General features: G+C 35.2%; 1 protein-coding gene across 7 annotated transcripts in view; it reads left to right on the top strand.

Annotated features, from left to right (window-relative positions):
* LOC110653766 (probable protein phosphatase 2C 8) overlaps window positions 1-12,148 on the top strand; it is a 53,823-nt gene extending 41,675 nt beyond the window's left edge. Inside the window, exons 7-11 of one of the 7 annotated variants that reach the window (XR_009148258.1) lie at window positions 10,301-10,384; window positions 11,021-11,110; window positions 11,219-11,266; window positions 11,738-11,915; window positions 12,087-12,148. Coding sequence is in view for 4 of the 7 variants with exons in the window: in XM_058145716.1 (XP_058001699.1) it covers window positions 10,301-10,384; window positions 11,021-11,110; window positions 11,219-11,266; window positions 11,738-11,848 (333 nt within the window). In the remaining 3 variants the exon portion in view is untranslated. Of the gene's footprint in view, window positions 1-10,300; window positions 10,392-11,020; window positions 11,111-11,218; window positions 11,267-11,737 lie in introns of all 7 variants that reach the window. The other 6 variants (XM_058145716.1, XM_058145719.1, XR_009148262.1 and 3 more) reach the window with 6 other exon arrangements.
* Window positions 12,149-12,436: the final 288 nt, after the last annotated feature.

Genomic DNA, 12,436 nt, shown 5'->3' with positions numbered 1-12,436 from the left:
AGTTCCGAAACTGCAAAACAACCGAGCATCCTCCCTTAGCCAAGTTTGTCGTATATCATCCGTAGGTGGATCTTTAGTAAGGTGATCATCCTTATCAATGCTATGCAAATAGACCCTAACAGTCTTACTCCACTCTAGGAAATTCGAACTGTTAAGTTTGTGTTCCGTGATCTTAGTCATCACCGGAATCACATCAGAAATAACATTCTTATTATCTGCCATTTGTTGAGACAAAGAAAACTAACCGAAACGCTAATCCAAAGTGCTTACAGCAGCAAAATAACCCAAAATCACAAATCAAGCAAATACCGAAATAGGATCTGAGAGCCAAACCTCAGAAGTCATTTAATGGTATACTGGATCAGGCAACAGCAAACAGTGGTGGAATGAGGGGGTTGAGGCGACGTTAGCGATGTTGATCGGAGTTGAAACGGCCGGTCGGTGGCCAAGGTCTCTCCTGAGCTGGGTGGTGAGAACAAATAGTCACCTTAGATAGATGATCTGCTCTGATACCATGTAGAAAGAGATGATTCTCCTTAATTTCAATTAATCTGTACATGGGTATATATATACAATTGATTCCTATAATTGTGTTCTACTAATTAGGAAGAAATCCTAAATAAGAAATCCTAAATAGGGATACAGAATACAGAATATATAGAGAAATAATATAGTGATTGACTTTCCATAACAGAAATTATGGGGTGATTAGTAAGCCTCTTATAGATTTATTAAAGAGGGACAACTTTCAATGGACTGAAGTTACTAGACAAGCATTTGACTCATTAAAAGTAGCCATGTCTTCTGCTCCTGGTCAGACATTACCAAATTTTACTCAGCCATTTATCATTGAAACTGATGCTAGCAACTATGGTATGGGAGCTGTATTAAAGCAAAATGGATGCCCTATTGCATATATTTCTAAGGCTTTTGGGGTTAGGAATCAAAGCCTTTCTGTATACGACAAAGAATTGCTGGCAATCACTTTTGCCGTCACTAAATGAAGGCATTACCTTGAGCAAGGTTCCTTCTTCATCAAAATTGATAATGAAAGTATCAAGCACTTTTTAGAGCAAAGACTTCACACTAACCTACAAAAGAAAGGTATTTCTAAACTCTTGGGTTTAGATTATAAAATTTTGTATAAAAGAGGGGTGGAGAATAGAGTAGCTGATGCTTTGTCTAGAAGGCCACATTCTGCTGTGAATCAATTATCTACTGCTCATTCTGAAATCATTCCTACTTGGATGGCTAATGTCCTTAATAGCTATGTTAATGATTCTAAGGCTGCGGATTTAATTACTCAATTTTCTTTGGATAGTAAGGCTCATTCCAAGTTTCAGTTGAAGCAAGGGCTGTTGTATTACAATAATAGATTGTATGTGAGTTGTCATGATAATTTGAGGAAGCAATTAATAGCATTGTATCATGACAGTGCTATGGGAAGGGCACTCTGGCATTGACAATTCTTATAGTAGGCTGCAGAGACATTTTTATTGGCCTGGCATGTATATTGAAGTCTTGCAATGGGTACAACAATGTGCAGAATGTGCTAAATGTAAGGGAATGACTTCCGCTACCCCTGGGTTATTGTTGCCTTTACCAATACCTTCTCAGGCATGGCAGCACATCAATATGGATTTTATTAAGCAGCTTCCTAAGTCTGGAGGTAAGGATACTGTCCTAGTGGTGGTTGACAAGTATACAAAATATGGCCATTTCATTGGATTGGCTCTTCCCTTTACTGCATCTTCTGTAGCAAGGATCTTTATAGAACACATTTATAAGCTTCATGGTGCCCCTGTCACAATTGTTTCAGACAGACATAAAGTATTTACAAGTGTATTTTGGAAAGAATTTTTCAAGCAGCTGGGCACTACTCTTTCTTATAGTAGTGCTTACCACCCTTAAAGTGATAGCCAAACAGAACGTTTGAATCAGTGTTTGGAAACCTACTTGAGATGCATGAGTCATTAGCATCCCAAAGCCTACTTTCAGTGGTTGCCACTTGCAGAGTGGTGGTACAATTCCTCATACCATTCTGCTATGAAAATGACTCCATTTGAAGCCTTATATGGCTATTGCCCTCCATCATTACCTGCTATTCCCTCTTTTGCATCACCAGTTCAAGCTGTTGACCAATTTTTTCAGTAGAGGCAGTAGTTGAATGATGTTCTCAAGAGTAATTTAGAGCAAGGTAGGAACAGGATGAAACAACAAGCTAATAAGGGTAGATTTGAGAAAGAATTTGAGGTAGGGGATATGGTATATCTGAAGCTTCAACCTTATAGGCAAACATCTGTTGCCTTAAGAAGGAATTTAAAGCTAGCTGCTAGGTATTATGGACCATTTCAAATTCTGCAGAAGATTGGCAAAGTGGCATGCAAGTTACAGCTTCCTCCTAATGCTGCTATTCACCCTATCTTCCATGTCTCTCTTCTTAAGAGAAAACTTGGAGACAATGTTGTGCCACAATTATAGTTACTCGAAATGTTGGAGAATGAAATAATAGTGGCCCCTGAGAAAATTTTGCAAACTAGAACCATTACAAGGAATGGTTAGGCTGTGCTTCAAGGATTGGTCAGATGGTTTAATCTTCCATTGGAGGATGCTACTTGGGAGGATTAGTCATTCATCCAAGCCCAATTTCCCACTTTCATGCATTCTTGGGGACAAGAATGTTCTCGAGATGGGGGTATTGTCACGTACAGAAGAAGGAAGTATAAGAATAAGTGAATTGATTAATTAGTTGTGATGGTAGTTGAAGTTGTTGTAGCTTCTTGTTAGAGGTTGTTGGAGAAATTGTAGCAAGTGGTTAGGTAGTTGTTTTTGGAGGGAGTGTGGCAATAAATAGGCTGTGAGATATTGTAAAGATTCATTTAGATTCTCAATGCAATATTATCTTCTTCCTTACAATTCTCGACACACTCTCTTTTTCTTCTAATTTTATGTTCTTTTAAATTTCAACTCTGAAATAAATATTGTTAGGGTTTCTACCTAACAAAGACCCATTGACACCACAACACCAATAAGATTTCCCCATAATCTAATCCGCCAATAGCAAGAAAATACCTCCATGTACTCACTTCCAACAATAGAAATTATATTAAACCGCAACAACAACAAAGAATCATTTATGCATCTCAAAACTGAAGAATCCTTACCTTTTAGTTCCATTAGACGCTTGTTGACAAGTGAAACTTGTTGCAATAGACAACACAGCCTTCTGAATTGACGGCAACCTATTCCCCCCATCGGCATTAAGAAAATGTCAACGTCCCAATTGACAATTGCCTGTTGTGGTTGAACTATATCAGGAGGTGTAGGGGGTGGGGCTTGGAAAATGATTTGAATTGGTATGCTTCTCAGGGGGCCTAACCCGGTGATTTTGAAATTTCAATGGTCCAAGAGTTGGGCTCGTTGGTGGATGTGGTCTTGCTTCCCCCTAATATTGCATTTTGTTGCAGAATAAGAAGTCCTATAGGATAAGAAGTCCTATACTTTTAGTAATATAAGGAATGTATATTCCTATTTAGACTAGGATAGCCTTGTGTGTGTGTGTGTGTGTGTATATATATATATATATATATATATATATACACTTATACCTTTATTATTTGAGAAATATATAGAAAATTCTTCCACATGGTATCGGAGCTAATAGGAAAATATTAGTCCTCTGTTGTGGAATCATGACCCTAGAGAGTCTGTTTCGGGAAAGCAAATTAGATTACCTTCCTGGGGGGCTTGTTTTATGTCACCGCCTGCCTCAAAGGTTGGCTGGGTTGCTGACAAGCTTGTACACGAAAGACAGTCACCGGAAGACCAGCGCGTAGCTCCCACACGTTTTTCTTTTCTAGCTGCCGTCTTGGCACGTGAAGGTGCGTCTGGCGGCTGATTGCCTTTCATCTTCCATCAATAACGTCGCTGTTGTGCAAATTCTTGCAATTGCATGGGTCGTTAACAAGTAATAAGTACAGTATCATTTCTACGAGAAATCTGGTTTGAGTTCCAAACCACACAATAATTATTATTATCTATACTTCAAAAATCGAAGGAAGAATTATAAACTAAACTAATAATAACTAAAAAGCAAATAAGAGCAGACTAACTAAACTGAAAATATCAAATAGTAAAGGCATTTTAGAATTAGGGGCTCATACTTCATCAATAGCAAATCGATCTAACCTATTCAATAATTTGGGAATTATACTTTGAAGGAAATTAACTTAAGTTTTCTTTCAAGGTACTCAAGTTGTATCTTAATCAATTTAAGTCTTACTTTCGTGGTGATTAAATTAATTAAAACTTTTTAAGATATTTGATTAATTATAAATTCCGCATAAAATTTTAGCCTATCTCTAGGTCAAAAACCATAAGTTCAAAATTCTGTTTATCTAATATTAATATTCACTTTTCAGTCTTTTAATTAATATTTAAAATAATACTAAGTGAAGCTCAATACATAGCATGCATTAAGAACATAATAAATTGAATCAAAGAGTGAAATCCCAAATTTATTGAAATAGAATTAAATAAAATTCATAACTGAATTGAAAGTGCTACATTCTTAATTCTAGAATAAAGAAAACTGCTCATGATGAGTTCAACAATCAAATTTAAAATAAGAAAATATGAAAAACACATAAGAAGAAATAGAACGAAGAAACCCAGAATGAGAATTTTGTAGTCTTGGACTTTTGGAATTTTAGCTAAGAATTTCTTACAGAAATTTTGCCAACAATCTCTCCCGAAGTGGAATTACTATGCTTGAATGTAAACGAATCAATCCTTGCTTTGTTTTTGACTTCTTGTATTTATATCTGGTGTAAAAATACTTAATTTAGAGCCCTAGCAGCCTTAGAAGTCGTTCCAGGTTGAGCAAAAAAGAGGAAAAGTTGAATTGGGATTATTTACTGGTATCCATTACACGGCCTGTATAGTATTGCACAGGGTAGGGCTGTGTAATTCTTTGGACTCCCTAACCTTGCATCTTATGGAGGAACAGAAGATTACACGGGGTGAGGGTTATCGCATGGGTTATGGTACACGGCCCGTGTACTGGCTTTCTCCCATGGCTATGTTTCACGGGTCATGCTTCAACATTGCACGGCTTGTAATTCTTCCAGCTTTCTAGCTTTTACTTTTTTGACTTTCAAACTCTTCTATATTTGTTCTAGGCCTTAGGATTGCATTAAATCACCTGATATAACATAGAAATCAAGAAATTAAGCTATATTAACACAAATTTTAAAACATAATGAAATTAACTAAAAATCATGCAATTGACTAACTAAATGTGAATGAAATGTAACAAATACTACTATTAAATACCTATATAATATCAGTGCATCAGTTGCCTCGAAGACTGTGTTGCATTCCTGTAGATTTTATTTTTTCTTTATTTTTTATTTTTTTGTGTTTGCCTTACATAAATTGATGTTGTATTTTTTTGTCTTCCATCAATAGACGACAATTGTTTGTATTGTGCCGTCTCTAACACCAATGCAACCATACTCTTATTTTTATTTTTATTTTATTTTATTTTTTTAAAATAGACTATTATAGACTTAAACATAGATTGAGCCCTTAAATGAAATTGTCTGGTTTAACTATAATATATGATAAGAAGATAAAGGGGAAAAGGAGAGTAGGAATTTGTTAACCCATAATTATAACATAGCCATAATTAGTTTTCAACAAATATGATGTCTTGCCTATTTAATTAATTAAATAATTACATATTTTGCATGATTTTACCATTGTGGCCTTGTCGTGTTCATTTCCTACAATTTCAAAAAGTTGTTGAGTCTCATTTTGATGCCTATAAATATTGTGCTTATGTTCATCTTCATGCGTCATAGGAGTTAATAATAATAACAACAATAACAACTGAGCTTTAATCCCAAACTAATTAGGGTTGACTCTTGGATCATTTTTCTCCATTCAGTTTTATTTGAAACTAATTCTGCATCAATATCTAAAAATTATAAATCTTTTGATACTACCCTCCATGTCATTTTAGGTATCCTTCCTTCCCTTCTCGTTTCTTTTACTACTAACATATTACATTTCTGTACTAGGACATTCGATGCTTTACATTAGACATGATTGAACCATCTTATTTGATCATCTCTCATTTTATCTGTAATGTGTGCTACATGCACTCTCTGGCGTACGTGGTAATTTCTAATTTTATCCATTATCGTAATACTAGACATCCATCTTAATATTCGCATTTCTACCACACTCATTTTATGGATATATAGCAACTCAGATGCTAGCATTCATTCACCCTTATACAACACAGTTGGGTTGACCATAGTTCTATAGAACTAACTTTTCACTTTGTTAGGGATCCAGTGGTCACATAGCTCACCCAATGTTTTTGATCTTATGAGTTACATCCTCATCTATTACTTTGTTCTTCTAGATGATAGAATTTAAATAATTGAATTGGTTGCATGTTGGCATCAGAACTCCTTTCAGCGAACCTCCTCTTCATTCCTTTTACAATGGCTAAACTCACAATGCATATATTCTATCTTATTTCTACTTTGCTTAAAACAATCTCAAGAATCCTCCACAACTCTAATTTTTTTTGTTAATTCCTTCACTAGTTTCATCCATTAAGACAACATCATTTACAAGATTCGTTTCTTCTGTAGCATCCATCAAAGCACTTTCTCAGTATTCTATCATATGCCTTTTCTTGATGAATGAATGCCATGTGGAGATCCTTCTTATAAATTTCCATTAATCTTGTTAATAGAAACATAGGGTTTGTTGTAGATCTACTAGGCATGAAGCCAAATTGGTTCTTTGATGCTTTAGTGGTCCCTATTTCCCATATTTTCATTGCGTGACTCATTAGTTTAATGCCTTGGTAGTTGGTACAATTTTGGATGTCTCATTTGTTCTTAAAGATAAGAACCAATTTATTCTTTTTCCATTCATTTGGCATCTTTCCATGTTTTATTATGTGATTGAATAACTTGGCTAGGCAAGCTATTCAAATCTCCTGAAAGCACTTCCATACTTTTGTAGGGATACAATCTAGACTGCAAGCTCTTCTTATCTTCATATTCTTCATGGGCTCTTTAACTTTAACAATCCTGATTTTATGAGTGTAATTAATGTTCTTTTCTGTAAAAGAAACATTAAGGTTTGAAAAATCATCCTCATGACTCGCATTTAACAACTAATCAAAGTAGCATTTTCATCTCTCTTTGATCTCACTTTTTACAAAGCTTGTTGACTATCATCTTTAGTACACTTGACCTAAACTCAAAGAAAATTCCTGATGAATGGAGGAAGAGTATTTTAGTACCTATTTTTAAAAATAAGGGAGACATACAGAGTTGCTCAAACTATAGGGGAATTAAACTCATGAGCCATACTATGAAGTTGTGGGAGAGAATTGTGGAGCATCGACTACGTCATCATACTTCTATCTCTCTTAATCAATTTGGTTTCATGTCCGGTCGTTCAACTATGGAAGCGATTTTTCTCATTAGAAGCTTGATGGAGAAATATAGAGATGTGAAGAAAGATCTACACATGGTTTTTATTGATTTGGAGAACGCTTATGATAGTGTTCCAAGATATGTCTTATGGAATGTGTTAGAACAAAAGAGGGTATCTATTAGGTACATACAAGTGTTGAAAGATATGTATGAAGGAGCAACTATTATTGTGCGCACAGTGGGAAGGGACACGAGATTTTCCGATCTCAATTGGATTACATTAAGGATCAGCCATAAGCCCTTATATTTTTACATTAGTTTTAGATGAATTGACGAAACATATACAAAAGAGAATTCCTTGGTGCATGATTTTTGCGGATGATATTGTTTTGATAGATGAGACACGAGAAGGAGTCAATAGAAAGCTAGAACTTTGGAGAAGTACTCTAGAGTTAAAGGGTTTTAAGTTAAGTAGAACGAAGACAGAATACATGCATTGTAAGTTCAGTGAAGGCCAAACTGGTGATAGGGAAGGAGTTAGTTTGAATGGAGTGGTACTGTCCCAAAGTAATCACTTTAAATATCTAGGCTCAGTCCTTTAAGTAGATGGGGGATGTGAGGAGGATGTTAGTCATAGGATTAAAACCGGATGGTTGAAGTGGAGACGTGCTACGGGAGTTTTATGTGATCATAAGATCCCCAATAAGTTGAAAGGAAAATTTTACCGTACAGCCATACGACCGGCTATGTTATATGGTAGTGAGTGTTGGGCACTGAAAGAGTCGTATGCGTCTAAGATAAGAGTTGTAGATATGAGAATGTTAAGGTGGAACTAGATAAAGTCCGTAATGAGAGTATTAGAGAAAAGGTAGGAGTGGTGCCAATTGAAGATAAGTTGAGAGAAGGGAGATTGAGGTGGATTGGTCATGTGAAGAGTAGACATACGAAGGCTCCAGTTAGACAAGTAGAGTACATTAGGTTAGAGGATAGAAAGAAAAAAAGGGGTAGACCTAAATTGACTTGGAGGAGAGTAGTACAACATGACCTAGAAGCATTACACATTTCTGAGGATTTAACCCAAAATCGTTTAGAGTGGACAAAGCTGGACAAAGCGAATCCATGTAGCCGACCTTAAATTTTTGGGATAAAGGCTTAGTTGAGTTGAGTTGAGTTCTCCATCAATTGTGCTAATTTGTGCATCTCCTTCCCTTCCCATTTTTTCAACTTTGGGTGCAAACTGGCTAGAGATTTACCATGAGTTTCGCTAACTGCTTTCTTAGATTATCTCTTTAGCTTTCCCATATTTTGTTGTTGGTAACATTCTATACTATTCTCTTCTCATCTTAATAGCTTTTTGACCCTCCTCAGTCCACCACAAAACTTTTGTGGGCGCGGTCCTCTACCTTTGGATATGCCTAGTATATCTAGTATTTTCTTAATGCAGCTTGCCAGTGTCCTCCAAATAGTATCCTCCAAATAGTATCAACATTATTGTCTAAATTTCATACACCGCTTATTAATAGCTTTTCCTTGAGTTATTTGGTTTGTACCTTTTAGGCTCCATCAAATTTTAGGTTGCATAAATTTTTTTCCTTCTTCACTTAGCTCTTTATCTTAAGACTGAAACAACTAGCCTGTAATGAGTAGTTAGAGCCTTGCCAGGGATAATTTTGCAAGTCTTATATAGAGCTTTGTCCTCTCATCTAGTGAGGAAGAAATCTATGTGGCAATGATTACCTCCATTCTTAAAAGTAATCAAATGTGATTCTCTCTCTCTCTCTCTCTTTCTCTCTTTGGCCAAAACCAAATCATAAGCCAATGTAAGTTTTAGAATGGTCTTCCCTTGTTACTACTCCCAATATCTAAACCCTCCACGCATCTCCTCAAACCGTCATTACTATTACCCTCTTGCCCATTCAAATCTCCCCCAGTAAAAAGTGAGAAGTTTGTAATCATTGGAAATCCCATAAATTAAAGCATGTATATCTTAACGAAACTTGCTTATGGCTTACTCATCATGACCTACTTGATATGCAGACAGTTTGGTGATGATAATAGTCTCCTTTTGAACACTAATTTAAAGAAGATAATTTTATCATTAAGTCTGTTCATTTCCATTACTTTATCATTGAGTCCTAGTTTTACTATGATTCCAACTCCATTTCGACTCTTTTCAACCCAGGGTGCCTCATCTTATAACCCATCTTACCAATTTATCTCACCTTGTCAACTCTCCTCATCTTTATGGTATCCAACAATCGCCATTGTCTTAGTGGATGGATTATAGAAGTCATCATAGGAGTCAAGTGATGGATTATTAATTTTTGGAAAATAAAAGCCATTTTCAAACTCCAGAACATTTTGAAAACTTTGAGACCTATTATTCAATTGAGTGCTATTAAGCCCATGAACTTTTTAATTTAAGGAGTTATTTAATGGCAAAAATAGAAAAAGGAAAAACCTGTTAACAATAGTTTAAAAAATTGGTTGCATTGCTCAATAGATAAAACTCGAAAGATCCATGGGCTTGCAAATTTCTTTTTCCTTTCCTCTAACCTGGATAATTTTCATAGTGAAAAAATAGTACAAATTTTCGATGTCTTTTAAATTGCCATTGATGGATTTCTCATTTTATTTATTCTATTAAATAAGTCCTCATTGTTTTTAAATTGCAAATTTTATGGGTTCAATATTACGTGCAATTAAAGAATAAGGGCATAATTGGGGGCTGGGAAATGGGTTTTTACCTATTAATGTATATAATTATGTTTTGTGACTCTCTGCTTACTATAAGCCCTTTGTATTTTTTAATGACCATCCTTTCCCATTTCCAGGCTGGCGGAATAATAAGTTCAAATGGACGATTACAGGGTCGCCTTGAAGTTTCCAGGGCCTTTGGGGATCGCCAGTTCAAGAAGGTTCAAAGTACTTCCTTTGTGCATCATTTACACTGCAGTTTCATATTGGTAGAGCAGTTGAGGTTTCTGAGAGGGTACCAGGAGTTTTCTATTGTGTTTTGTCTTTTGTGTACATTTTTGCATGTTATTGCTATGCAGGAGGAAAGGGTACTCTAAAATGGGAAAAAAATAAAAAAAAACTAATTCTATTGCTTGTGCATAAGGGTGTAATTTTAGAAATTTGTTTTTCCCGGAATGGCAAAAGAAAAGAATTTAGCTGAAACTGGGCTGTCTAAAGAAATTTCTGCAAAGGAGTGGTAAACATTCTGAAAATTGAATTTATGTTGAAGTAGCTCAGTGAAGCATTATGGAAACAATTGATGAATAAATAGATGGTTGATTTAGTCACATTGAAGATCTGAACAGATTAATTGAATTTTGTTCGAGGTCAAATCTTTATAACAGTATAGGTTGTACCATGATTTTGATAAAGTAACTGCCTTAATATATTTTGTTTCTTGTGTGTAGATAGACATATAATATTTCATTCTAGTCTGCTTTTCAGCATATAAACTTGAATTTTTACGGGTTGGAAAACCATATTAAGGAACCTATAATGTATGATATGTTGCTATCTAAAATAAGAGTGAGTTGCAGGTGGGCGTTGTTGCAACTCCAGATATTCATTCTTTTGACCTGACAGACAGAGAACACTTCATCATTCTTGGTTGTGATGGTTTATGGGGGGTATGTCTTCCGTGTAATATAACATAATATAATATCAAGTCTGTCTTTTTCATTTGACCTTCTTTGACTTTGAAAACATGATAAAATTGTTGTTCTGTATTGTTTCAGGTATTTGGGCCAAGTGATGCTGTTGAATTTGTTCAGAGATTATTGAAGGTAAAATTGCATTTCACTTGGTATTTAAACACTATATCACTTCTATATAACTTGAATTAGCCCATGAAACCATTGCTTTCATTTACATGAATCATTTCTTTCCTCATAAATGGCATGCTAGGTTTGATGTATCAAAGTTATCTGCATATCACACCACAAGTCTGTCTCTTGAATTGTAAGGTGATATGGGTATTTCCTGTTAGCATTAAGATAAGTAAATTTTATGTTTGGTGTTCTGTGTAGTATATTTTTCATCAACATGGTTACAACTTGCTTGAGTTACAAAGGCAAATTGTTTCATCTCAACTCCCCATCTTGGTAGAAAAATTGAGGATGGAAAATGTTTCTCCAAGTCAGAACTGCTTATCCTGGAACCATTTTTCATCATACTGTTACCATTTGTTTTCCATTCATTTTTTTTCATTGCACTGTTTATCTTTAACGATTAATTACAAGCTTACATATGTTTAGCAGGAGGGCTTAACTGTTACAGCTGTGAGTCGCCGTCTCATAAGGGAAGCTGTAATTGAGCGGCGTTGCAAAGACAATTGCACTGCTATAGTGATTGCTTTCAGGCACTAGTAGCTCCAAGGTCACTCGTTTTGTCATCCAAGAAATAGCCTTTCAGCTTCTCATCACTTGAAAAGAGGTTTTCAATTTTTGTTTGGTTGTAGGAACTCCCCACATGGTTATGGCTTTATCTATGCCTAGTTGATTGAGCATAATGGCTTGGTCTATTGCTGTGTAGCTAAGAATCTAAGCCTAGCTGCTCATACGTGGAAGAGTAACTGAACTTCTTGCATTTTGTTTGTGGATGCAGGGGTTTGTAGAAATTGTTAACTTATGAATTATACATCAATGTAATCTAGCAACTTCAATTTATGTTCTTTTTTTATTTTTTTGGACAACTTTACTGATTGTCAAAATCTTGTTTGATAACACTAAAGGAAAAGAGACATGAAAGAAAAAAATTGCAACCTTTATCTTAGGATATGATCATAAATTTGCTTTTTAAGCAAATTGGAAAAACTCGATTGTTCCCTTTAATGTTTTATTTCAGTCTCTTTCGGCTTTTATTTTGACCCATTATGCCCTTAAATTTATAATTTTATAACCATTTAGCATGACTGCCCAATCTCAATGAGATTGCTACATGAAGTATTTTCATTT

The sequence above is a fragment of the Hevea brasiliensis genome, chromosome 1, assembly GCF_030052815.1.
Source record: "Hevea brasiliensis isolate MT/VB/25A 57/8 chromosome 1, ASM3005281v1, whole genome shotgun sequence".
Taxonomy (NCBI): Eukaryota; Viridiplantae; Streptophyta; class Magnoliopsida; order Malpighiales; family Euphorbiaceae; genus Hevea; species Hevea brasiliensis.
The sequence above is the reverse complement of the archived record's forward strand: the minus strand, read 5'-3'. Positions and strand labels throughout refer to the sequence as shown.